The sequence below is a fragment of the Suillus discolor genome, assembly GCF_016758755.1.
Source record: "Suillus discolor strain FC423 chromosome Unknown F5147scaffold_18, whole genome shotgun sequence".
Classification (NCBI taxonomy): Eukaryota; Fungi; Basidiomycota; class Agaricomycetes; order Boletales; family Suillaceae; genus Suillus; species Suillus discolor.
In genome coordinates, this window is record NW_024541265.1 from 497,110 (window position 1) to 521,416 (window position 24,307).

Genomic DNA, 24,307 nt, shown 5'->3' on the forward strand with positions numbered 1-24,307 from the left:
CAGCCTAATCAGGCAATACCAGGTTTTTGAAGTTTTGGTGATGATAGCATCACAGACGAAGCAGCCTCAATAATGCGCCTATCACCCCGCTACGCAAGATTCAAGGAAATAGATCCATGCGCACCGTCAAACACCTTCTCGCGAATCGCAGACCACCTTCCGAGACGTCACGCATCCCTTCTAATCCAACTCCAAACTGGTCACGTCCCACTGAACAAGCACTTACACCGCATAGCACAAAGCCCATCCCCGCACTGCACAACCTGTCAAGAGAGAGAAGAATCTGTCCATCATTTCCTCCTCGTATGTCCAACGTACGCGGCTCACCGAAGAAAGCTAAAAGCGGAGCTGGGAACCCGGGCCTAGCAACTAAAACACTTACTCAACGACGAGAAGTGCATAGGACCACTGTTCAAGTATATAGCTCGCACCAAACGCTTCGTCAGCACCTTCGGAGACGTCACCCCCCCAGAAAAGGAAAACAATCGCAATAGACGAAGAACATAGACGGCTAGCAAGCTAGCAAACACCCCGCATACCTTCAGACGGTATCCAACGTCCTCGCATCACAGCCTGGACCAATATTAGAGTCACATACAAATGTTTCATTAGCACAAAACTACGATAGATTACCATACTGTACGTACTGTCCACCATAGGGCCCCGCCCCACCGGACAATAAAGAGGATTAAAAAAATTAAAAAATTAAAAAAAACGATGAGGTGAAAGACAAGATGACAACAAAAGGACAACACGACTTACAAGTACAACTGACAAAATAACTGTTGCAACCTCACTTCTACCACCTGCCCCCTGCCGTGTCAGATGCATTAAAAAGCCACTAAGCATAGCTTTTGCATAAGGCCTTTCTCCTTGGAAAACACTTTCAAGGATCTGATCCAGACGATTTGATACTTCGGGTGTGCTGCGGAACTCTATCAGGAGCTCTAGTTCCATTTTCTCGATATCAGGGTACCTGTGGTGATCAAGGGTCAGCGATGATCATGGCGTAGAACAAGAAAGGCGTACTGAGCTGTAAACCATGAAAACGCCTCATCCAATATATTTTTCGAAGATAAATTGGATTTGATTGCCTGGCGCGCCAGAGCTTCCAAACGTGCGTTCTTGAGCTTCGGGATTATTGTTAATCGGTGTGCCAGATAAGACGCGAGACACACAAACCTTAGAGGCGAGTCGGTACATCGACTTGGGAGAACAGCATAAAGTTTGAGTTGTGTTGTTGCGCCGGCTGAGAGGATCTTTGGACTTCAGAGGGTAGGAAGAAATGTGGCCAGTGTAGCAATAGTATACGTAGGATGCCCAGCTGCACGAACAGTTTGAGTCATTTTGAGCTAGTCAGAAAATGTAGCTTACGTTGTGAGTGCCGTGTTCCGAACCAACACCATTCGCTGTGTCGGAGAAAAGGGTTGAGGTGATGGCTCAGTCCTCAGTGTGTCCGTCGAGCGGAAACCTGGAGGCCGCGTAGCCGCCAATGCCGCCCGGATGCTGTCTAAGTAGTAGACTCAACATGAGAGATCACCCCAGGCGCAGGGAGAAGGAGATAGACTCACTGTCACGGTCATCATCCGAACTTAAAGCACTGCTATCGGAAGTGATATCACTGAGTGCATCACTAAATTCATCCAACTCATGCTCGTAATGTCCCGGGCCAGCAATATAGCTCTGGCTATAATGATACGGAGGGGGCTCGCTAGTAGGCACTCCTTGTTCTTTTCCCTTCGCTTTCGTTTCCGCTTTCTCCTTCGTCACGGTCTCCGTCTTAGTTTTCTCTTCCACTTCTTCTTCCTCCGAGTCGATGTCGCTGTCGAGGTAATAATCATATCGCTCAGTGGTGTCCATCATCAGCATATTTTCGCTGTCGTAGTGAACGAGTAAAGAATTTTTTTCGATAGATGCTAAAAGATAGGTTCATTATTACTAAGTATTGTTCATCCACCAAGTAAGATAAGAGATCACCTACAAGGGAGAACTGGCGCAACACCGGCGCCGTGTTCTAAACCTGCACTATTCGCATATACAAAACGAGTTTCTCCTGAAGACTTCCAAGTTGCACGCTTGGACATGGCATAGTACTTGGTGTCGATGAATTCGCCGTTGTTCATGGACTGCCTAAGAGCAGATGCAGTATTAATGAGGGGATCAGCAATAACTGGAGCAAAGTTTGCTTTTATAGCGACCGTAAACCACATGTAAGGGTGTGCAGCAATATCGTACGGCGAGAACGAGCCAATTAGCGCGGGGGGGCCACGGCCAAAGTCAGCAATCGAGACCGTTTTGCTGTCAAAAGAAGGAACCTCTCGAGTGGGCCCATCTTTAAGGTAAACAGACACCCTGGCGGTGTCTGTCACCGACGGCGAACAATGGGTATGATCGAGGTAAACCTTCACTTTGGCAAAAGACCAGCCTTCTTGAAAGTACTGCAGCCCAAAACGCCACCCCAAACCAAACTTTTCGCTGTAAACTATGGTTGAGCCCCCTTGTAGGCATTTTGCAAGGGGTTCTTCCTTAGTTTCCAGCTTAAAGATTGATGTAACTGAATCAGATACCTTCTGCATGGTGGATGAAGACAGCAAGAGTATGCTTAGGCGCCTCTCTGACGGTCTCTTATCTGCAAGGCAGTGCAGTGTGATGCCTCCATATTTAGGAGTTGATTGGCAATAATCGGATCCCGTAACTCTAGACCACTAACAGTGAGCATTCCAATGTTGACACGAGCTCGATAATACGCGTTAAGTAGGCCGCGTCAATGCTACAAGTTGGTAATACAATGCAAAGTCCACGCAATGAACAGATTCAAACAACGGACGCCATCAGGTTCAATTCTGGCCAGGCATCTGCATAATTAACGCAGTGAGAACCTGTCCAGCGTTGGGTATGTTACCCCTGGCCACAGCTTCCATTTTAGCTGGGAGACCCTGCGCAACTTCTGACGCATTCCTATGTTTCAGCAGGAGAGAAATTTCCATTACTCTGACGGCATCATGCCTTTGAGGAGTGGCAGTAAGCAACAAGTAGATGTATAACGAGATCATCAATACCTGGAAGTAAATTTGGAGAATGCCTCATCCAGTATATTGGCTGCGGACAACCTGGATTCAATGGCCTTTAAAGCAAGTCGAGATAATGGTTCATTGTTAAGCTGTAATTTTGAGCTCAGAAAGATACATTGACACAAATTTCATGGAGTTACCTTTCTAGCCAACTGATACATCGACTTCGGGGAGCAATGTGGTGGACCATCTTCTAAGCGACTCTGCTCGCCAGGTGTACTCTGAGACCGCAAGTTTGCAAAGTTGACGATGCCAGTGTAACAGTAATAAATAAAGGCGTGCCACCTGCAAAATCCATTCAGTGTCGCTTGTAACACGAAAAAAGCATACCTACGTCTTCCAGGCAACACCCTTGACGAGAATAACTCGAGATCCACGCTTTAAGTTCTCGCCGATCACAACTGGCGCTATCCCAACGTCTCCAACAAGTGATGGCCGGTTGTCCAGCTGCTCTTGAACTGTAAGATTGACAATGTCAACCTGACATACGTAGAGAGTTTCGAGTTTCAGTACCTTCGATGCTAGACACAGGCGAGATTGAACCAGTATCAGTCGTGTCTGTGAAGTGGTGATCGATGGGCTGTGAGATCAAAGCTTCAACGCTGGAAATAAATAAATAAACCTTCATATGATTTCTTATTGACTGGTGAAAGATTGTTGTTATTCATGACGAAATCATCGTCATCCAGGTCACTGTCAGAATCGTGTTCATAACTATCCAGGGAAGTGAAGGGGAGAGTGTCGCCTTCAGACAGTTCAAAGAGGGAGAACGAATTAAGGTTTCCTCCTCCGGCTGCCAACGGTACTCAGCAGCCATGCCATGAATAAGGATAGGAATATAACGTACAAAAGTCTGGCAAAGTTGTTTGCAGCACAGCAGTACTCGCATAAATCGGAATTGGTCTAGCGACTTTGCCGAGAGACAATCGACGAGTATATGCTTGGAATACTATGTCAAACGAAGTTCCCGTCTTGAGCGATTGCTCGAGGACACGAAGGGCAGAGCAGGCCTGAGACACTCTAGGCGCTTCGGCACTGGTAGGTGCATCCGGTACGGGCCTGACGGGTGCAGGTACAGTGAATGGCATACATGTCAGTGTTTTGGTTAAGGTGACCTCCAGCGAGACAATGGCATCTCCAAGCTTCTCAGCGGGACAAGTGATCAGCGGATGATTATCATTTGCGTCAAAACCACCAAATCCGAGGATCACAGCGATAGATGCGGCAAGGGACATATCAATATCAGGATGTGATGGAAAAGAGATCGTGACCTTGGCCAGTGTGCCACACCATACATCCGGACAACTATGGGAATTGAAACATAGCTGAGTCTTCTTTCCCTTTTTACGGATAGTGAGGCACCAGCCAAAGCCCGTAACCTGAGGAGAGTGAAAAGGAGGCCTCTTTGGAACGGCAGAAATAGCGGCTACGGAGCCCAAACGAAACAACGTCGTAATGGAACCTGAAGCCGAGGTTTCTTGTAGCTTTTTGATGACGGACATTGGTAAGGTGCACTAGGACCTGGGACCACTTGTTATAAATGTGGGCATCCAGAGACCCCTGGAGCTGCATCGTGACTCGGCATGTATTCAAAGTCCATTATGATCGTGGGTTGATCAAGGAAAAGGAAACTCGAGATGTTTGTTACTGGCACCCACAAAGTATCAAGGAAGTACTCTCGGTAGTTTTAGATATTAAATGGCAAGTTCCGAACCTAGACAAACAAATATATACACAAATCCCCACGATTCATCGGACGGAAGTCAAGGAACCCATGAATGCGAATCTCGTAGCGAGAAAATATTATTAGCAGGGTGGAAATACGCGGAGAAAAAAACATATCAGTGTCCGTATGCCGCAGCATCAATGAGTGTGGGGAAGATGCAACAAAGAAAAAGCACGAAACGAGCCCACAATGGTTGTGGCCGAGTGCCTATTGCACCTGATGTTGTAGTGTTAGTTGCAGGGGGCGTTGTGGATGTCGATATGTCCATGGGCTGATTTTACGATGAAGACCCCTAGCCATGCGATTGGCTGCTCGAGCTGAGCTGAGCCCAAGCCTGGGTCACGCCCAAGGCTTGGGCTCGAATTTTGCAAAGCCTAAGCAAGCAGCTTGTCATCTGTTTGATGCTCCTAGTCACCCTCATTCATGTAAGGTTTTCTAGCACCCGCCACGTCACCTTCACATTTTGCAGCCGCAAAAAGTAGCCTTCGGCCAGGTTGGGTTCAGACTAGGCTTGAAATCTGGTGAGTGACTTGCTTGTCTAACACCAGCTGCGCAGGCTCCGCCCACCGCTGTCTCGACGTCCATGATGAGCTAGGGCCAAAGCTACGCCCCGGGCCGGGGACTCTGATGTGATGAATAATGTAGTGCGCGCCAAGTATAAGAGTACGACGGCTGACCAAGTACTCTTACTGAAGCACCTGACCAAGTTCAGTCCGAAGCAGAGCTGGTAGCCTGGTTTCCGCGGTGACGTAGAACTATCAAGACATGAGACTCGTACAGTTCTGAAAAGAGTACAACATCAGTTATATTAGGTTCTTCGTCATGGGAGCATAGTACGACATGCCTTCATATAGCTGTGTACATCCGAGGCGGTGCTTGAGGTACAACGTGTCAGAATTCGATGGGGTTCTGCATAGATGTTAACGAGCGAAGGGCACCGGGGCAGGGCATGACTCAACACAACCACTCAACATAGTTTAGCACTTTTGAAACACCATTAGTAATACTCGCGAGTATCTACAGACATCGCAGTTCGTAAGTACAATTAGAATGTGACATAAGATACATACAGAGTAGGGTCAGCCCTGTACTGCACACATAACCTTACAGCTGTTTGCAAAAAAATCCAGACTGTATTCCAAATATATCAGCCAATGTTGTATGAATTCACGTGCTCGTAGGTTGACAAGGATCGAAGAGGCTGGGACACTGTGGATGACGATTTGCGGACTGGTGGCGTGGTACTTGATCAGTTGTTGATGCTCTCATTCAAGTTGTTGATGTACTCACGAGTCTGTGATAGAAACCCATCTCATTGTGTTCAACGAGAAGCGTGGATCTAGTGTACAACACCAAGTACCGGAGGACTTATTCATGCATGAGTTCGAACAGAGATAAGACGACTGACCCAGCTCATAGAGTAGCAGAACGGCGTACTTAAAAATGTTATTCCTCCCGCCAAAGAAAAGACAGGTGCCCGGATCCGCTGTCCACCCACCACGAGCATGATTGTCACAAAAATCAAAGACCACATCACATACATGTACTAACCGGCGTCGTGTTTTTAGAATTAAAGACCGGGGAAGTGTCTGATATGAGATAAGAGACCACAAAACAAACTTGGTAGTGGTTCGGCATCATGCACGATGCATCAAGAGCCTTCTACAGTGAAAGGTGAACGAAAAAACATGATTTCTGTGTATTCTCATACCACAATATTGTCCTCTGCGCAAAGCCTGGTCCTGCGCAGCATCAGGGAGAAGACTTCCTTACAAAAGTCATTCGAATGATCGAATGCTGCGATTCATATATAAAAACTCTACGAAAAGGTGAGACTCCATGAGAGATTGTGTTCACCATCATTTGATTTTCGATGTACGTACCACATATCAGAAGCCCTGCGTTATATTACTCCCGGGATTCTAAATTCAAAGCTCTTGTTTTGAATACTTGACGTGCAAGTTACCTCGCAACACCCAACCCCTCCTCCAAAAACTCTGCAAACGCACGTCCCACAGCGTCCTCTCCCCACTCCACCCTCCCTTTTTCCGTGCTTCCCAATGTCACAGCTTTCCGGCGCGCAGCCACGAATTGGCGCTTGAGCCGTTGCAGCTCTGACAGCGTCAGTGCACGATGCGGGAGTGTTAAGCGAACGCGGAGCACAGAACTATCATTTGCACTGGTATTCGAACTAGGCTCGAGCGTATCGATGGTGAGGACGATAGGACCCCCGAGCGGGCCAGCAGCCTGAGCAGCCATGAGCGCAGAAACTAGTGCATTTGTCGTATGCTCCAGAGTGCGGAGGGCGTCTGTGGGTGCTTTGGGTGTAATCTGGGTGCCGACGTTTGGAGGTTTGATGATGCCAGTTGTGACTGCATCTGATATGCGTTCGAGTGGGGGTGTTGGGTCGTCCCAGGGGATGGTAAAGAGTGGAGCGTCCCAGCGGACCATGGATGAGGGCTCTTCGAAGCGTTGGATGAGGGCGTCGAGGCTGTTTGAAGTTAGGAATGGGTGGGGAGATAGAGAGGGAAAAGACGGACGTTTGAGGCTTATATCTCTTCTCATCTCGTCGTTCGTCGTTCCATTTCCGACATTGATCAGGCGTAGCGAGTACATAGACCTACTTCTCTCACCTGCATTAGTTGTGCGAATGAGAATATCGTGATCTATTACACACTGTAGCGACCCTTACGCCAGCCTCTCGGGCTTTGCAATACAGTTGGTATCTGAACCCCTTGATGTAGTTCATCCCGTCTACGATGAGGATTGTGTCTTTGGCGATGTGCCTTGTGATAGCGGTGAAGAGAGTTGCGCGGGCGATCTTCTCTTGAAGGGAGTCTAATTTTCGGAGGTCAGTCAGAAGGGAAGGAAAAAGATGGGACAATATGTACCATCATATGACACACGGCCGACGGCCAAGTCATCATCTGAGATAACTTTTACTTTGAGCTGAGGGCTTGAAGCTGATGAGAGAAAGTCGTAGATTTGGGCTGTGCGGGTTGATTTTCCAGAGGAAGGGTAGCCTGAGATGGTGATGAGAGCCATTGAATGAGCCGAAGACTCAGATCCAGAATGTCAGAGATTTAGTCAGTCTGGAACAACGTTAAGTTACAAGTCTGCGACAGCAGCCAACGGCACTAGCCGATCAGCAGAGTCTAATGAGTTATTGAAAAAACACTCATAGTTGTTCAGGATTATAGAACCTGCCAGTACCATATCCAAATCATCATCTCAATAGTATTCACGTACTATGACATGAGCATCTCTGCTATCACCAACCTGAGGCGATAAACAGAGAAAAACAAGGTATCCCAAGTTCTATTTGACTACTACCGCAATAGCCATCCAGCCGGCAGTCATTAGTGCTGATAGCCTGATATGTACAGCTGTTTGCAAAAGTAGCTAGGTGGGTCTGGAAATTGACAAAAGGTTGCGTCGCGGATGTGATTCCTTCCAGTTCTTAGAGTATGTGACACTATGGGACCATTATGATCGTCCCAAGTAAACTCGTTTTGTGGCAGAGAATGGGGCCGGGTTTGATTGTGCAGAAACTAAGTGAATGTTTACAAATTGAAGGCGCAGGTCCATGCAGCGTTGCTGTCGACATTGTAAAAAAAAGACGCTCTAAATCGGGTCTTACAATGGACTATCAGATCGGAAATTGAGTTGGAACTATGTCAGAACATATGTAGATAAGGCCGGGTCGGTGCAAACTTGCAAAGGAAGATTAATTTGTATGAGGATATTATAAGACCAGGTGGTTAGAGAACGTTTTGGATAGAATGTTGACCGCGTGGAGGACGGTAAATTAATTAGTTTGTGGAGTAGATGAACTTATATCATGCGAAACAAGCTGACCGCTGGTATATCATCTAGCATGAACGCTAGATCGTCATACACACCCATCCTCCAATATGACCCTAGTATCAAATGATCCCAGTTGGTGGCCGTTCATCAATTCAAATATTTTTAACAACTATTGGATTGGTTCGTCTGGCATATTGTTTAGTGATGTCTCAATCTAATGGTAACATCCACTTGTCACGGTGGTTTTGCAGTTGCCGCAGCCTTCGTGGTGGTATACGATTGGGGTGAGCAGCACAGTGTCCGAAAACCGTTGATATTCTCATGATACCTCCAGTACTGACACTCGGAGAAGAGGTAGGTCGGTACCATTGCCGGAGCAGCCAAATTACTGACAATGCTGCCATAGATTGAACTGATCTGGGTAAGTCACATAGTCTCATCAGAGGAAAAACAATGAATTTGTGACAGACCCAACGCTGGTCTCTCATGACTGTGCTGTACCTAGTCGTCCGTACCTCGTGTTATACCATAGCATGGTTCGCGGTTGTGCTGACTCCAAAATGTTCTAGATACGCTATGTCGGAATATCATATTCTGCGTATGTTAATCGAAGCCAAAAATTGGTTGCTGTACTGATAGCCCGTCTCTTATGATCAGTGCTAACATTCTGGGTATGTCTCATATTCACTGTGTTCGATTCTTCTGACCGGCGGGACACAGGAACCACTACGTTGGTCTCATTGACAGATGCAGTGAGTATTCTGCAATCACTTCATTCCTATCCAATGAATACATTCATTTGTAGGGGTGAGTGTGAATTGACCATCGGACTTGGCTCCACATAATGACTCAATAGGTGTGAGTCGGAGCATTTGATCCTAGTACGAGGGTGACCACTAATCGGGTGTTTCAGGCAATATCGTAAACTATGCAGTAAATGGGACAAATGTGGTCGTAGCTGCCATGTTGGGCGGTGAGTTGCCCAGCTGCGATACCTCAGTGATATTGACTCGACTGAAATATGATCCAAGTCATCATGATGGCTCGGTTGCATGCCATGTATCAGAGATCTAGGAGGATGCTTATCTTCCTCGTTATCATCTTCCTAGCTGCAAACATCGCCTGCGGAGTAATCACGATCATAGGACTCAAGTATGATTTTGTATTGGGTAAGCTTTACTTGTTGAATTGAAGAACATGGCTCATTAAACAAATACCAGAGGAAGTGATACTCTATGGTATTCATATGTGCGCTGACGGATCTGAGAGGGATTCCCAGCTTCTGATATCAATGGTCTGGATGCTTAACACTGTTTGGGAGGTCCTCGCACTGTGTCTTTCAGTCTGGATCGCTGCGAAGCACTTCCGTGACCTGCGACGACTCGGCCCATGGACGGGATCGACCATCGGGGACTGTTTCAGAGTGCTTATGGAATCCCACGTGCTTTATTTTGCAAGGTGAGCTTGTAATGTGAATGTGCTTATCGTTTTCTGCTCAAGTTCCGCATGTGCTAGCTTTGCCGGTGTATCTTGCCTCCAGCTTGTTACCCTCTCTCCAGAAGTCGAGGTGCGCCAACATGTCACTGACATCTGCATGTGACCATTGCTCATCATTTCTGTAGAATCAATTCGATTCTGTAGCAGTTGAGATATTCGATGGAGTTTTTGAAATTTTATTCTCCGTGCAGATGTTTGTGCTGGGACCACGCCTCATCCTTAGCGTTCGACAATATCACGCTAAACTCGTGGCCGAATCCGATGCAGAAACTAGCATGAATTCGATCTTCTTCCAGGAGCGTGTGCATGTACCAACTAGTAGTACTGTGTAGGAAATGGTTGCAGAGTATTCCCCATGGAGGAGATAGAGGATCCGTCATATTTATTTTAGTTAATCCCGAGGCGATACTGCACACAGATGGAACCGATGCAATTTTTTGTCCTCTTGAGCCATTCATACATCGACGTAGGCGGGCAGTACGATGGTATGGAACAAGGGGGGACTGGGGGTAGCAGAGAGAGCGAATGTAGTGTCTACTGTGGCAAAGTTCGAGAAGAAAGGATTTGTCAGTGAGGTTGGGAAACTGATGATATTCTTGAAGTGGCTACGGAAGGACGAAATGAGCCTAGGATGGTGGGGGAACGAGCACATATATAATAAGGATCATCGCAAGTAGTCACGTACCCGGTCAAGGCAAGCCCTGCACAAAATCAGTAGTGTCATGCCACCCTGTCGGGCCACAGGGATGCTCCTATATGTTTCAACTTTGTGTCCTCCATGGACGCAGACCCACTAGTGTGATCGATTGCAGTTCTTTACCGTCCGCCAATTCAGAAAATCAGGTTGGAAGCTTGTTACCAAGTTTCACGTTGATCGGTAATTTCCGCTCTCCTCTTCTAACCAGATGAAGTTCAAATTCAAGAAGCTGCATGTCCCATCCATCTTTGTTGACCGCGGTACACGATGTGCTCGCGCAGTCCGCGTTGCCTGTCCAAGCGACCAAGTCTGTTCATCCTCTCAGCACTGAATATACTACAGTAACTGCGCAACTTGGTGCAGTCATCAATACAACTCACCGCCTAAACCATGCGCTGAACCAGCTTAATGACCTACCCCTTGGCGAAAACGCCACCAAACTCGTGGCCCTCATGAAGGAGCACACAGCTTTGACATCTTCAATCAATCAATCAACGGCTGCCTCTGTTTCCCTCTCGTCTCTACTACGAGGAGACAACAGAGCAATTTATCCGGACGCAAGTCCTCCACATCCTGCAAAGATCGCGGAATGGGGCCGTAATCTTGGCATGGAAGTTTTCGTAGATGGGTCGACGACTGTCCTCGCAGGAAAAGTACTTGTACTTGATATTGATATCAACGACCATGTCGCTGTCAAGACGTCCTTCGCCAATAATGCAAACGGCAACGGGAACACATCGGCAGCACCAGAGCTAGACGCCTTTCTCGCGCAGGAAGTGACCCGCTGGATTAACGCAGCGAGACGCGCTGCTGGCATAGATTCGGCTGTCGGACATTTGAGAGAGGATCCTGCGATTGAAGCTGCACGCCGTAGCCGTGCAATACAAGAACACTTGCGATATCTCATGATGCTCGACGGGCTCGCGGCTGCCGAGAACGAGAAAGGACTTCGTTGGTTCATGGAGCCAACTGTAGTCTCGGATCACATCAGAAAGCAGGTTGTGTACGTTTGTTCTTTTGTCGTGCTTATTTTATACTGATGCGTGATATTCACAGTTCACCACAGATGGAAGATCTTGATAAATTCTTGACACAACATGCCCTTCCACTGCCATATCTCGTTGCTCCTTCGCTATCATTCATAGTCTGGCTTTCACCCCGTGGATACCTTCAACTCCTTCGCAGCTCTCCGCCATCCAAACAATCGTCAATGTGGAACATTGACATCCCTATAGCACATCTCAAGACATCGATGCTTGATACTCTAGAAGATGTCACCATCGCTACGCTAAAATTGGTCCCTTGCACTGAAGTAGCAAAGTCCAAGATGGACTCGAGTGATGTCCCTGGAGATCACACGCTTCTAGCTGCTCCCTCGCAGATGTGGGTACTCGACTTCACCACTAAGCTACCACAGAATGGCGTGGTGATGTGCCAGGGTCGTATGCGTGTAATTCAAGGAATCGTTGAGTCCCGACCCATCGACATGATCTCAATGGGGAACATGTCTAGTATGGGTTCAATGTCAAGTCTAGGTAACATGAGCAATATGAACTTTGGAGAATTTGGTGTGGCGTCTTCACAGACAAATGGAAGCGGAGGAACTGGTAGAAGCTGGGTTGACTTATTGGTCAGTCACTTCTCTCTACAGTTATAGGCATATGCATGTGCTGATACCTGTACCTGGTCTAGGTCAATAAAAATTCATCAGCGGAATACTACACTGCAACTTATGTGTGTGGAACACGCCCAGGTACAAACACACACTGACCATTGATCTAGAAGTCACCGAATGACATCCATCCACCGCTACACCTTCGCCTTCTAGCACCTCCAGAACCAGGTTTTCTCCTCCAGAGAGTCCCGGTGAGGAGTGTTAAACAAGTCTCGCGAGTATTGGAGGCAAGTTTCATCTCGACCAAACTGTTAAGTTATGCTTAGAGCATATTCTTCCAGGTTGTTAGAGGACAATGCTGGCTCAACGAATCACTGAGCATACTTCAATGGTCGCCTGAAACTGCAGTGCTGAAATCATCCCATCGACCGTCAAATGTAGAACAGGGAATGCCACCAGAAGACGCAGCATCAACTACTCTGCTCGCCTCGGTCCTTGCGGGCACAGTTGCGCCACAATCTATTCCAGTGAACGTCTATCTCCCCTCCAGTGCTTTATCTGCATTGTCCCAACCAGTTGATCCATTTACATCACAACACAGCGGGCTTGGCATGGGTCCTCCTGCAAGCGCAGGCTCCAGCAGTGGTGCAAGCTTGTTCGGTCCGAGCGACTTGGAGATGGAGATGGATATTCCAGGGCTGAGCATGAGCATGGGTGGGAGTATGGACATGGATCTCGGCATGGATCTTTCAACCCCCACTGATCCCATGCAGCAGTCACATGGTCCTGAAACATGCCCTCCCCCGATGATCGTGCTCACCTCTCCGATGCCTGTGCCTAGGAACGGGTTGGTCGAAATACGGATCACGTCGGGCGAAGGACATGGAGAAAACGGTGTTTGGGTTGAAGCCTCTCCAGGTGTTGAGACAGGATACATGTCAGATGTTGTCAGGCGAGGAGGGGTGTGGAGCCTTCCTGGGCGAGTATGGAACAAAGGGTAATCGGCTGTTGGCTGGGATGCAAAGTTCAGCAAGAAAGATGTACTGTTGCCTATATTTTTAAATGAAGTTTGAGGAGCACTACATAGCAACATGGTGTCCGTGCATCGTAATCACATCAACGATTAACGTTTTTCAACAATGAACGATTTGAACGAAGGATATATATTAGGGGCTATTAAATAATATTGTTCTGATAAGTCACTTGTGGTAATAGCTAATTTATTTGAACAAAATTATCTTGATCATTTCGGGTACGAACGCATATTCCATTCAATTTCTTACTATCGAATTTGCACCGATAACTTCATCGGGAGACTGCTGTCCACACATTAAGGATGGAGAGGGTACAATTTCAGCAGGAGCAGGTTCGTTAACCCTTCAAAGGCTTGATTTTTGACTAATGGAACCTAGATGCTCGCAGAGCTCAAGGATCTCGTGCAAAAAAGTTTGTTCAACCAAGTGCGTGGGTCTCATACTATATCCCTCTAGTCCTATCTAACTCTGCTTCTAGTCTGAGGTTAAACAGATTGTGAAGAAACGTACACAGTTCGAAACCGCACTTGTCCGCCGCATCCCAAAAAAGAGTGACTTCCTGCGATACGCGGCGTATGAGATGAATCTGGAGCAGCTGAGGCGGAAGCGCGTTGAGAGACTGAGTATGTGCTAAGTACATCCATATCTCAAGGTTTCCAACTCGCTGACTGTCCTATGGTTTGTTCTCAGAACTGGAAAAGACAGCACCGTCAATATCAGATTACGCTCTTGTTCGCAGACAATTCCAGATATTTGAACGTGCGCTCAAGAAATTCAAGTCGGACGTAGGATTGTGGATACAATATATCCAAGTCGCAAAACGTGAGGGGGCTCGTTCACTAGTAGGGCGCATAACAGCCAGGTGCGCGTCCAATTTGAAAGTTGGTCAGTCTGTTTTTAACCCTGCATATAGGGCCATCCAGCTCCATCCAAGAACCCCTGCATTATATATCATTGCCGCCTCTCACGAACTTAACCACATGTCCCCTTCCGCGGCACGCGCCCTCCTTCAGCGTGGTCTTCGACTCAATGCAGACAGCCTCGATATGTGGAGAGAGTACGTGCGAATGGAATTGGGTTTCGTCGAGGGGATGAAACGAAGGTGGACTGTGCTGGGAATTCATGAGGAAGATCACCCTATTGTTGAGGCAGAGACAACTGCTGTGGAAGATATGGCGACATTGACCCCAGAAGAGATAGCAGCCGAGAAGGGAGGTGACGAAGGCGAGAGGGCACGGCAAGCCATCATGGATGGTGCTATCGTCAAGTCCGTGATTTTGAGCGCTGCAAAAGGTCTGTTTGTCATTCCTCTATAAGGATTCATATTGAGTTGGACCACAGCTCTGCCTAGTATAAATTTATTTACAGCTCTCGAGGTCCTAATTCGTTCGTATCCCAGCCAAGAGCGCCTTCGCACGGCCCTTCTCGATCATCTATACAGTGTTCTTAAAGATACACTACAAGGCGACCCTCATGCGGTGAAAATGCTGGCGACAAGAAAACTTCGAGAACTTACATCTCAAGAGAATAGTGATGATTTTGTCATGGCCGAAAGTGAAGAATTCGTCGATGCCCTCCAAGCTGCAAATGAGTCTTTCTCCTTGGCTGTTGGCGCCGGTAGCACAAACGCCTCTGGGATGGCTGATGTCTATGTTGAATTTGTAGAGGAGTGGTGCAAGTTGCCCACGCTGGATCCGAATTTAGTGAGCCTAATGTTGTGCAGCTCTCGTGGATTTCAGCTTATCCAACAAAACTAGCGTGCATATCTTGTAGCTTCCCTCCGGAAACTTGCGCGACAGCCGAACGCGCCGCCTTCGTTGCAGGCTGCACACGTCCAACTAACATTGCCTTCCAAGAAGGCTCTCTAGTTTGCATGTAGCTATACCGCAACATAAAATCACGATGCCCCGTGGTCCAAATGGGACCAGATTCGTGGAGATTATGGGCCAGACGGGGAGACTATGAAAAATGTAGGATCAACCCAACGAAAGTGATCATCTTTGGTATTCATTTGGCTAGCTCTCTCTGCCACCTTGCTCGTGGCGAGATGTGCGCTTTGTAATCCATGTTACATAGTACTGCGTATGCACATCCATCATATGTCATGAACATATAACAGCAGACATGCCCTCGACGATAACACCTTCATTCTGCTCCTGCGGCGGACAAGCACTCGATTTTTCTCGAGATCAGAAACTGACACAGGAAAGGTGATCAGAAGTAATCGCCGAAGGTATTTACTTCCCAACGATCTCACCCTGCTTGATGTAATCTCATTCCAACGATGTTGGATGCACTGCCAGATGCTATGAACCCGTTTTAAGTCCTCTTTATATCAAGGCAACACCAGACTTCCGTGGAATAGCTTTCTTCTGCCCCCTCAGTAATGCCAAACTTCAGTAGGATCTTTTTCGCCCTAATATCTTTAGCCGCCCTCCCTCTGACTTGGGGTATAGTCAACGGTCCTGTCATCTCTGCCAACTTTCCTGATCCTGCTATCCTTGTTACTAGTGGGGGTACTTATGCATTTGCAACTAACTCCGGCAACATCAACATTCAGGTTGCAACGTCAACTGATGGTGGTGTAACTTGGGAACTGCAGTCTGGTGTTGATGCACTCCCGAATGTAGGGTCTTGGGCAACTGCAAACAGTACTTGGGCACCTGATGTCATTGACAGAGGGGATGGCACTTTTGTGATGTGTAGGTCTCGATCTTATACACCTCAGATGATATTAAACTAAGGTATGGCCTGCAGATTATGCCGCATGGTCGACCTCACACAGTACTCATTGCGTAGCAGCTGCTACTTCCGTCACCCCTGTCGGACCGTACACTCCTGAGTCGCACCCCATTGCCTGTCAAACTCCAGGCGGTGGTGCCATTGACCCCGCAGGGTTCCAGGATACCAACGGTACACGCTACATTGTGTACAAGGTGGATGGGAGCAGTCTTGGAGGAGGTGGACCTTGCGGGAATGCCGACGGAGAATATTCTACTCCCATCATGCTTCAGGAAATGGAGGCTGATGGTGTCACGCCTACTGGGGAACCGGTCCAGATTTTGGATCGAGGGCAATTCGATGGACCCCTCATCGAAGCTCCAGCGCTTATCTTGCATAATGGAACGTAAGTTGATATAACTTGAACATGTATTTGGATCCGGGACTGACCACAAAAATCATAGTTATGTGCTTTTCTTCTCCTCGAATTGCTACAACACCGATCTTTATGACATCTCATACGCAACTGCTCCATCCATTTCCGGCCCATACACCAAGGCTTCATCGCCGTTGCTTATAACTGGTGACGATGGCCTCACAGCACCTGGCGGTGCGACACCACGCCTTGATGGTGAGTTTATGGTGTTTCATGCAACCGTAAACACAAATCCGTTGACTCGTTATATGTATACGGCGATGGCGACGTGGAATGGGACTATTGTGAGCACATGATAAAATCACATCATGTTTCTAACGAAATGTGCACATCATGACTTTTACACACAATTGACTATCCTTATGACTCGAACTGCTTCTTGAAATGACTGGTTGTACCAGGCGCCTCAGATAGAAAAATCACTAACCTGGGCTGAGCAACTATCAATACATTACATACAATATGCACCGGTGTTAGCTTACTTATGCCAATTATTTTGAGCATTGTCGTTTTGCCTTATTTATATGTTGAATTACGACCTTATTCAAGACATTCTCGTGAGAAGGAGTAGTCGGTACGTCGAACACAGGACAACTTGTTTGTCCGTCGTTCCCACGTAGGGTCACTGTGTTGTAATACCCACCGCCATCGTTGCTGTGTTAATATTGTAATCAGATACGGGAATATGTTCATCCGTTTACTGATGCTACTGTTGGGCGTAGCTACTGCGGAGGGATAGCATACAAAATGTGGGCAACTGGGCCTCCTGAAGTCTTCTTACTTGTCCATCCGTGCACGAGCAAACTGCACAGTTCATTCCTAAAGGCCTAACTGATCATCTATACAGATGACGAACACCAGAGTCATGGTAGTGGGCGCTGGCATCGCTGGTCCCATTCTTGCAATCTTCTTGAAGACTAGAGGCTATGACCCCATCATGTACGAAAGACTCCCGAGTCCAGGAGAGGGTGGACTCAGCTTCGTGTGAGTACGCATGCCTCTTCCTCGTGATTGCCGTACTGAACAACCTACACAGGCTGCAACCCAACGGTCTCCGTGTCCTATCACTCATCCCCGGCCTCGTTGAACAAATCCCCGGCTATTCTGCAGATAGGATGGTTCACTGTTCCTCCCTGGACGGAAAGGAGGACATTCTCGCTGAGATTGATATTTCGCCAGATGCAGCGCGAGAACAATTTGGCTTCCCCTTCATCGGAGTCCGGCGTGCAGAGTTTCAACGGTTTTTGATCGACACGGCTGAGAAGCACGGTGTCGAGATCAAATGGGGTCACCAGGCAATCGAATATGAGCAAAGCGAGGACGCAGTAGAAGTCACATTCGCGAATGGCGTCAAGGACACAGCAAGCTTTGTCGTGGGCTGCGATGGGTTGCATAGCAATACTCGAATTGCACTCTTTGGGAAAGAGAAGGCGAACTTCACTGGATTGGTACAGGTACGCTCGTTTTGGTGACGGTACTGAGGTGTAGGCTGATATGAATGTGATTTGCAGTTCGGTGGACTATCTCCAACACCACCTGCTTTCTCGGGAAAGTTTGTGTTTGTGAATAATTACGGGAATGGTCGCCATATGGTTTCGTACCCTATTGCGGAGGACAAGTATTCATGGGCGTAAGTGTTATTTCAATTAATGTCTGTGGGTCTGATTATCCTGTGATTCAGGATCACTACTCGACAAGCTGAGGCAAAGGAGGATTGGAAAACACAACACGTGGAACAACAGGACGAAATCCGAAGAGGACCCCTCTCTGATTGGGGGTTCGGTGCCGGAGATTTGGTAAGGACCGGCCAAGGTATCATAAAGGTTGGTTCACTCTCGCGACAAACCTTGAGTTCTCTGAAATGGATGGCTTGCTGGCAGTATGGTCTCTACGACCGACCTGAGCTCAAGTCGTGGTTCAAGGGAAGAATCGTTCTTTTGGGTGATGCAGCTCACCCCACGAGTCCGGTATGTAATTTTATCATCGAGTTCCATGGCGCTCATCGATATCATCATACCTAGCATCTGGGACAAGGTGCCAATCAAGCGTTTGAAGACATTTACCATTTAATGCGGCTTTTGAAAAAATACAACCCTTCTACTGGCCAGCCTTCGACAGAGTTGTTGTCGCAAGTCTTCATAGATTATCAGGATCTTCGGCTACCGCGTACATCCGAGCTAGTGAGGGGGGCTAGACAGCAAGGGGAGGTTCGGGTTATTGAAGGGATTGAAGCATGTAGGGTGAGAAATGAAAAGATACGGATAGGGTTCCATGATGAAGCGGCGAGGAAGGCAATGAGTGAATTGTTAACTGGACCGTTTAAGGACAGTGAAGTGTAGTAGCCTTGTACTAGTACAGAATTCGAACGGGACTTGCCGCATAACGCCCCGATTCGTGTCAGGAGCAGTAACAACAACACAAGCGTGTCCCGTGATTCCTGCATATTTCCACAACGTTGCAACCATGCATGACCCATTCGAAGTGAGAATGCAGTTCCTCGGGCTCATTCGCAAGCTGAACGCGTAAGTCATCGAATCCTGTTCGTCCGTCACTCGCTCATGTACATCTTACTACCACAACTTATGTCTGCTCGATGTTCAATTCAATGCATGTGATGGATTTGCATCAATCATGGCGAGCAGATCACAACAATCGATACAGAAAGTCGTTGCATTTGCATTGAAGTACTTTTCGAGATGTGGGGAGGATTTGTGGGAGTGCATTATTGAAGAGTGTCAGAAGGTAAGTGTTTGTTTTTGGTATTATTTCCTCGTCGATGCAGCATACCTCTTTTGCCCATTGTCCCTTTGTTATGAGATAATATCTGACGCCAAGTACAGGGTTCCATCAATCACCGCATAAATATTCTTTACTTTCTTGACTCCCTTTGCGAAACATCGCTACTAGCGAAGGCGCATCAACTCCCAGAACAGTCGTCTTCATCGTGAGTTTTATCATGCCTAATAACTCGACCCTGAATGATGGCACTGTACTAGAAGTAAGCAAGTCAACAACGCGTTGTATGTCGACTACGTCTCGCGGGATCTGACGCAGATTGTGGAATGCGTTGTACCTGTGGGTAGGCAAGGGCTACCTAATCTACCGAGTACAAAACAGGTGCGCCCATACTAGTCTCTGCATTTTTTCTTGCTTAATTCATAAACTTACAGATCTTAGAAAACTGGCGCACAAAACGTATAATAGAGCCACAAAAAGTTGACGAAGTCCTCTCGTTGCTCTCTTCTAGAGACTCAGCACCAGATACGACCTCGACATCTGTGGCACCTTCAGCAGCAAAATCAGAGCCCCATCTCTCTCGCGGCGAAATATTCAAGCGCATCGAAGAGGACCGAGAGCGACATAAACGCCTTCGAGAACGACGGTGGGTTCAGGCGCAGCCTCACTCGGGCTCTGCAGTCCCGTCTTATTCGATGTTCACGCTTGCGAGTTTCTTGCCGCTGAGCGACACAGAAAACGCCGAGCTTGCGCTGGATATAGAATTTGAAAATGAGTGGGAGGCAACGAGTGATTGGAATGAGGACGACGTGGAAGCGACCGCAGAGGAGAGGGAGCTTTGTCATCCACATCTGAAACGGAAGGGATTTACGAATGACGAAGACGAAGGAGAGCAAGAGATGGATATAGATCTGTCGTGATATAGTACTGTGCTACTCAGTGCAGAACGTGAGCGATGTTTCTAGATTCTGACACTGGATTCTGAAACATCACTCCCGTTGTGTCGTTATGGTCAGTTACGTGTAGTTGTTGTCAGATCAGTTCAGTGATTGATGTGCAGAATCACAGTGTCGTGTATAATTGGAACGATAAGTGTCAATGCGTTTCGAAGATGCTGGATGAAGAAACGGCACGCCATCAGGGAAACAGAGTGCTACAGAGCGTTCTGTAGCATTCTGAAGCACAATCTAACCCGCTGATGGTGGGCGCTACTCAAGCGTCAGTCTCCTGTCTTGAAGAATTTAGCCGATTATCCTTCTTCGCTCTCTTCAACTAGTCGGGGCCTGTGCAGCGGTGGCCCAGGACCTAGGTTGTGAATTTATCTAGATCATGATAATGATCCAAGCTTGAGGCAAGCTCACAGGCCATTATCCATTAATCCACCGATCCATCAATGCTGTGATTGTGCTGACATTCGAATTTCGTGATCATCGACGGTGAGTCATGATATATCATGATAAGTACAAAGTATATCCATTGTGCGTATCACTTTTAGTTTCTATTCTGTCACTATTTGTAAGAACAAATAGTGAATGGACGGATTCGCCCAGGTTTGAATCCGAGACACTGGCAGGCCGGGATGATCACTCATTGTCTCGAGATGCTCGAGGTGATTGTCACAAACTGTTCAAGGCGAAACACATATGAAGAGGATTCTTGTCACAGATGAAATCTACTGATATACCCAAGTGTCTGCAGATCAATGTTACTCCTCTCGTCGGGCCCATTCCACATCGCATCTTGCTTAGCACCCAAAGATATTCTTCCTTGAGTTTTGAGGACACATGTTTGAATCCCCATCCTTAAACACGCCGCTTTCCTGGTGACCATCCAACGTGTCAAACGAGAACGATGAGCTGTTCAGCATCCAAAAACCACGTACCTCATACTCGCAAGTCACCTCGTCGCCCTTCTTATCCATGTAGCTGCCGGACCATCAGTCATTTGTCTCGATGAACATGTGAGTGTGACTTACTTGCAATCTACGAACCCGTTCATCATGTTCCAAGAGCTGGTGACTAGTTTGTAGGTCACTACACCGTTGACACTCAACGTTTCTTGGCATGTTGCGCATGCAGCGTTGGCGCCAACGAGGAAGGCGAGCAGTGCAAGAATGGTGAGGCGGGAAGTGAACATCATAGAGCTTGTTGCAGTGAGCAATGCAAAGCCATAGGGGATGTGCAAGTATTTTATAGGCAGATGACCTCGCAATTTGCGAGATTTTCGCTTCGCCTCGGGCTGTTTAGTACATGTTACTCGCTTCGCGCTTTTACGAACGAAAAAGTTGAGAACGTTGGTAAGTCAAAACTTATTCTAAACAAGCTAAAGTGCACTTACTAGTGTGGCTCAATTGAACTAGTACTATTCGCAGGAACAGAAGACTCATAATTTTCACTGGTCAGAAATATGATGCTTAGTACGATGAGTTTACGGCGTTGGAGCAGTGGGATTACTTATCCGGATTCCCACTTCAACGTTGAACGTTGAACTATGACATCATATATGCATAATGGCCCGCCTTTGCTACAGTGGGGTTTGATGTAGTTCGCTAAAGCGTTCGGTCAAAAAATCGGCTGATCGACGATCGTTCTAGCACAGCTACATAACAACAATATTAATGGAGTCAGCCCAGTTTCTCGTACCCTATCATTACTTGAGCGGAAGCAACATTATCTCGACATAAACTCCCGCGAGCGACACGAGTAACGTCCTAGTCTCAGGAAAGAACACGAATTATGTACCTAGTAGGATCGTTTGGACTCTGACATAAATTTGGCTGTTATAAGTTATATTCTGACTCACTCGTGTGGGCGTACTATTGGTTACGTGATCGACCTACATTTCGTGAGCACAGAGTCTGACGGTCCACGGAGTATGTGATCCTAGTACTAGTGGCGCCGGGCCGCGACGGTGAGTCATCTACAGACCTTCAATTTGATCACTACAAGTCATCTTTTCCGTTACTCATAACATCGCACAAGCGAATACTCCATGCATGCCTGCCTACTCATTCCAGAGATCGTAAAACTCATTTTCGCCAACGTTCATGTCTACGGCACCGATGGTTTTTCAGTCGTACATTTTATAGATCTCTACTCCAAACTAGCCACGCGACGGTATGTGGCTGGGCGACATTCTCTAGCCGCTCTCTCTCGGGTCTGCCGTTCCTTCAAAGATATAGCTTTGGATGCGTTATGGGTCAAGCTGGATAGTCTAGAACCTCTTTTCGCTTGTCTCCCACGAGATTTATGGACCATGACTGATGATAGGAAGCTTGTATGTGCTGTATGCCGCGATTCTCACCCATCGTGCTAACTTCTTTCATGGTGTCACTGTTAGCTCATACAGAGACCTGTAACCGAAGCAGATTGGTCGGTCTTCGAGCAATATGCATCTCGGGTGCGGATTTTGGGAAACGCAGATTTTGATCTTTTCGGAGGCATAGACGCGGAGTTTGTCTACGCCATGATAGGTTTTTGTTCACAGTCGCTCCTGGTGCCCAACCTTCGAATACTCTGCTGCAAAGGATATCGATATCCTGATAGTTTTCCATTCGTGTATGCGTTACCTCCTGGGTCCCAACCTCATTCATCTGTTTGTGGTTCCCCCAACGAAGGGTTTTTTGTCCAGCACCATGCCTTCAGTGTTATCAGATCTCGACAGGCATTCACCGCAATTAGAAGTCATCGAGTTCGTCGGACCACATTCAATGTGCCCTCGAGTCGGTGAGCTTGCTCTCTGTGGGCTCACGCACCTGCGGAAGGCAACTCTCATCTTTCCAAGCCGGGAAGATCTGTCCTGGTTATCTCGTATCGTTGGCCTTCAAGAGTTGCGGATCGTTCTCGCTGGAATTCTCCCTCCCCTCAGATCTCAATTTCGTACCTCTTACCTGGAAAAATTAGTCATCCACTCATTTAATTTGACCACGAGTGGAAGTTCAGTAGCAGGGTGGGTTGTTCCATGCAGACAGCTGCAGCTCATTCCCACCTTTACTGAATCCGCGGTTGCCGTCGAACGTGTCCTGCGCATGTTGGACCAACGTCTACTTTTTGATGTTCTGGAGCATATCCTGATAGACGTAGTATTCGAGCCTAATCATATCGACAAGGCATTCACCCTGCAAACATTCACTCCCCTTATGCGCTTCTCCAGTCTGAAAGAGGTCGACCTTTCGACATTTTGTATGTCATTGCTTGATGACGATGATCTTGGTTCTATCGTCAAGTCCTGGCCACGCCTCGAGTGCCTTTATCTCGGGACCAAATGTTTCTGGCAGACGCCACCCAAAATAACCTTTCGGGGTCTTGTGACCTTACTTGCCACCTGCCCCGATCTCAGAAACCTCGGTTTGGTATTCGACACTACGAAGGTAGCTTCGCCTACGGCTGAGAGATTAGGACATGGGGTCTGCAACACAAATATCACCCACTTTCATGTTGGGTGCTCTCCGATCGAACAACCACTCGAGGTTGCGGTCTTGCTTTCGGTAGTTTTGCCGTGCTTGGGAGAATTTCTTGTCGAGTCCTGGCTAGTTAAGCCTGGGGGTGAGAGCGGTCCTGACCGACAGGCACGAAATGCCAAGTGGGGAGAGGTATTGGAGCACATTAGCCATACTTTGATCAAGCAAGAGAGTAACGCCACAGTGAAGACCAGGGATGTGACGAGCTAGTTCACCCGAAAAGTAGCTTGTCGCGAGCGATTGTTGAGAGGTTAAACGTGGTTTTCAATAGTAGTTTCTACTGTGACCACTACACCATGGTCCATACCACCAATATCCATAGTGATGCCATATGGGTCCATGTAGTTTGCAAAGGTACTTCTTGTTTCATTAAAAACTTAGAACCTGAGTCGACGTAGAGCGGGTGAGGTGTCGATAACTTGCACTAAACTTTGAACTGGATATGGTGGAGAACAAGAAGCACAATAATGCAATCGACAACCCGCTAATAATAACATTACATACATAT

General features: G+C 47.5%; 11 protein-coding genes across 11 annotated transcripts; 7 read left to right on the plus strand and 4 right to left on the minus strand.

Annotated features, from left to right (window-relative positions):
• Nucleotides 1–522: 522 nt before the first annotated feature.
• Nucleotides 523–2,627, minus strand: F5147DRAFT_103138 (uncharacterized protein). Its single transcript, XM_041428032.1, has 6 exons — nucleotides 1,982–2,627; nucleotides 1,578–1,916; nucleotides 1,375–1,510; nucleotides 1,183–1,324; nucleotides 1,030–1,130; nucleotides 523–976 (listed from the first exon to the last, which is right to left on the minus strand). Exons 1-6 carry the CDS (start codon nucleotides 2,574–2,576, stop codon nucleotides 706–708), a joined length of 1,584 nt encoding a protein of 527 aa, XP_041294669.1. The 5' UTR covers nucleotides 2,577–2,627; the 3' UTR covers nucleotides 523–705.
• A 21-nt stretch (nucleotides 2,628–2,648) lies between these two features.
• On the minus strand, nucleotides 2,649–4,729 carry F5147DRAFT_687171 (uncharacterized protein). Its single transcript, XM_041436820.1, has 7 exons — nucleotides 3,919–4,729; nucleotides 3,694–3,864; nucleotides 3,585–3,629; nucleotides 3,406–3,529; nucleotides 3,212–3,356; nucleotides 3,060–3,160; nucleotides 2,649–3,006 (listed from the first exon to the last, which is right to left on the minus strand). The coding sequence occupies exons 1-7, from the start codon at nucleotides 4,571–4,573 to the stop codon at nucleotides 2,838–2,840; spliced, it is 1,410 nt and encodes a 469-aa protein (XP_041294670.1). The 5' UTR covers nucleotides 4,574–4,729; the 3' UTR covers nucleotides 2,649–2,837.
• A 2,030-nt stretch (nucleotides 4,730–6,759) lies between these two features.
• F5147DRAFT_573690 (chromatin associated protein KTI12) lies at nucleotides 6,760–7,842 on the minus strand (the record flags this gene model as incomplete). The annotated part of the gene is made up of 4 exons (XM_041431171.1): nucleotides 6,760–7,288; nucleotides 7,338–7,417; nucleotides 7,475–7,635; nucleotides 7,689–7,842. The coding sequence occupies 4 exons, from the start codon at nucleotides 7,840–7,842 to the stop codon at nucleotides 6,760–6,762; spliced, it is 924 nt and encodes a 307-aa protein (XP_041294671.1).
• Nucleotides 7,843–8,662: 820 nt separating this feature from the next.
• F5147DRAFT_103245 (uncharacterized protein) lies at nucleotides 8,663–10,494 on the plus strand. Its single transcript, XM_041428033.1, has 13 exons — nucleotides 8,663–8,784; nucleotides 8,856–8,888; nucleotides 8,939–8,958; nucleotides 9,011–9,025; nucleotides 9,073–9,111; nucleotides 9,174–9,202; nucleotides 9,262–9,275; nucleotides 9,325–9,360; nucleotides 9,518–9,577; nucleotides 9,636–9,773; nucleotides 9,825–10,062; nucleotides 10,120–10,171; nucleotides 10,227–10,494. The coding sequence occupies exons 1-13, from the start codon at nucleotides 8,712–8,714 to the stop codon at nucleotides 10,431–10,433; spliced, it is 954 nt and encodes a 317-aa protein (XP_041294672.1). The 5' UTR covers nucleotides 8,663–8,711; the 3' UTR covers nucleotides 10,434–10,494.
• Nucleotides 10,495–10,975: 481 nt separating this feature from the next.
• F5147DRAFT_687209 (uncharacterized protein) lies at nucleotides 10,976–13,545 on the plus strand. Its single transcript, XM_041436821.1, has 5 exons — nucleotides 10,976–11,801; nucleotides 11,855–12,428; nucleotides 12,491–12,532; nucleotides 12,581–12,700; nucleotides 12,755–13,545. Exons 1-5 carry the CDS (start codon nucleotides 11,032–11,034, stop codon nucleotides 13,412–13,414), a joined length of 2,166 nt encoding a protein of 721 aa, XP_041294673.1. The 5' UTR covers nucleotides 10,976–11,031; the 3' UTR covers nucleotides 13,415–13,545.
• Nucleotides 13,546–13,670: 125 nt separating this feature from the next.
• On the plus strand, nucleotides 13,671–15,583 carry F5147DRAFT_687211 (U3 small nucleolar RNA-associated protein 6-domain-containing protein). Its single transcript, XM_041436822.1, has 7 exons — nucleotides 13,671–13,779; nucleotides 13,826–13,873; nucleotides 13,926–14,070; nucleotides 14,138–14,309; nucleotides 14,361–14,740; nucleotides 14,789–15,150; nucleotides 15,205–15,583. Exons 1-7 carry the CDS (start codon nucleotides 13,750–13,752, stop codon nucleotides 15,313–15,315), a joined length of 1,248 nt encoding a protein of 415 aa, XP_041294674.1. The 5' UTR covers nucleotides 13,671–13,749; the 3' UTR covers nucleotides 15,316–15,583.
• A 121-nt stretch (nucleotides 15,584–15,704) lies between these two features.
• Nucleotides 15,705–17,093, plus strand: F5147DRAFT_687217 (glycoside hydrolase family 43 protein). Its single transcript, XM_041436823.1, has 4 exons — nucleotides 15,705–15,846; nucleotides 15,904–16,149; nucleotides 16,205–16,574; nucleotides 16,633–17,093. Exons 1-4 carry the CDS (start codon nucleotides 15,834–15,836, stop codon nucleotides 16,898–16,900), a joined length of 897 nt encoding a protein of 298 aa, XP_041294675.1. The 5' UTR covers nucleotides 15,705–15,833; the 3' UTR covers nucleotides 16,901–17,093.
• Nucleotides 17,094–17,248: 155 nt separating this feature from the next.
• F5147DRAFT_687219 (uncharacterized protein) lies at nucleotides 17,249–19,020 on the plus strand. The gene is made up of 6 exons (XM_041436824.1): nucleotides 17,249–17,588; nucleotides 17,641–18,058; nucleotides 18,116–18,234; nucleotides 18,286–18,427; nucleotides 18,485–18,571; nucleotides 18,626–19,020. The coding sequence occupies exons 1-6, from the start codon at nucleotides 17,452–17,454 to the stop codon at nucleotides 18,941–18,943; spliced, it is 1,221 nt and encodes a 406-aa protein (XP_041294676.1). The 5' UTR covers nucleotides 17,249–17,451; the 3' UTR covers nucleotides 18,944–19,020.
• On the plus strand, nucleotides 19,001–20,725 carry F5147DRAFT_687223 (CTD kinase subunit gamma CTK3-domain-containing protein). The gene is made up of 6 exons (XM_041436825.1): nucleotides 19,001–19,126; nucleotides 19,247–19,346; nucleotides 19,445–19,548; nucleotides 19,601–19,721; nucleotides 19,775–20,351; nucleotides 20,409–20,725. The coding sequence occupies exons 1-5, from the start codon at nucleotides 19,068–19,070 to the stop codon at nucleotides 20,258–20,260; spliced, it is 870 nt and encodes a 289-aa protein (XP_041294677.1). The 5' UTR covers nucleotides 19,001–19,067; the 3' UTR covers nucleotides 20,261–20,351; nucleotides 20,409–20,725.
• A 241-nt stretch (nucleotides 20,726–20,966) lies between these two features.
• On the minus strand, nucleotides 20,967–21,808 carry F5147DRAFT_687226 (uncharacterized protein). The gene is made up of 4 exons (XM_041436826.1): nucleotides 21,678–21,808; nucleotides 21,316–21,606; nucleotides 21,223–21,265; nucleotides 20,967–21,159 (listed from the first exon to the last, which is right to left on the minus strand). The coding sequence occupies exons 2-4, from the start codon at nucleotides 21,477–21,479 to the stop codon at nucleotides 21,085–21,087; spliced, it is 282 nt and encodes a 93-aa protein (XP_041294678.1). The 5' UTR covers nucleotides 21,480–21,606; nucleotides 21,678–21,808; the 3' UTR covers nucleotides 20,967–21,084.
• Nucleotides 21,809–22,331: 523 nt separating this feature from the next.
• On the plus strand, nucleotides 22,332–24,009 carry F5147DRAFT_573666 (uncharacterized protein; the record flags this gene model as incomplete). The annotated part of the gene is made up of 3 exons (XM_041431170.1): nucleotides 22,332–22,616; nucleotides 22,680–22,941; nucleotides 23,024–24,009. The coding sequence occupies 3 exons, from the start codon at nucleotides 22,332–22,334 to the stop codon at nucleotides 24,007–24,009; spliced, it is 1,533 nt and encodes a 510-aa protein (XP_041294679.1).
• Nucleotides 24,010–24,307: the final 298 nt, after the last annotated feature.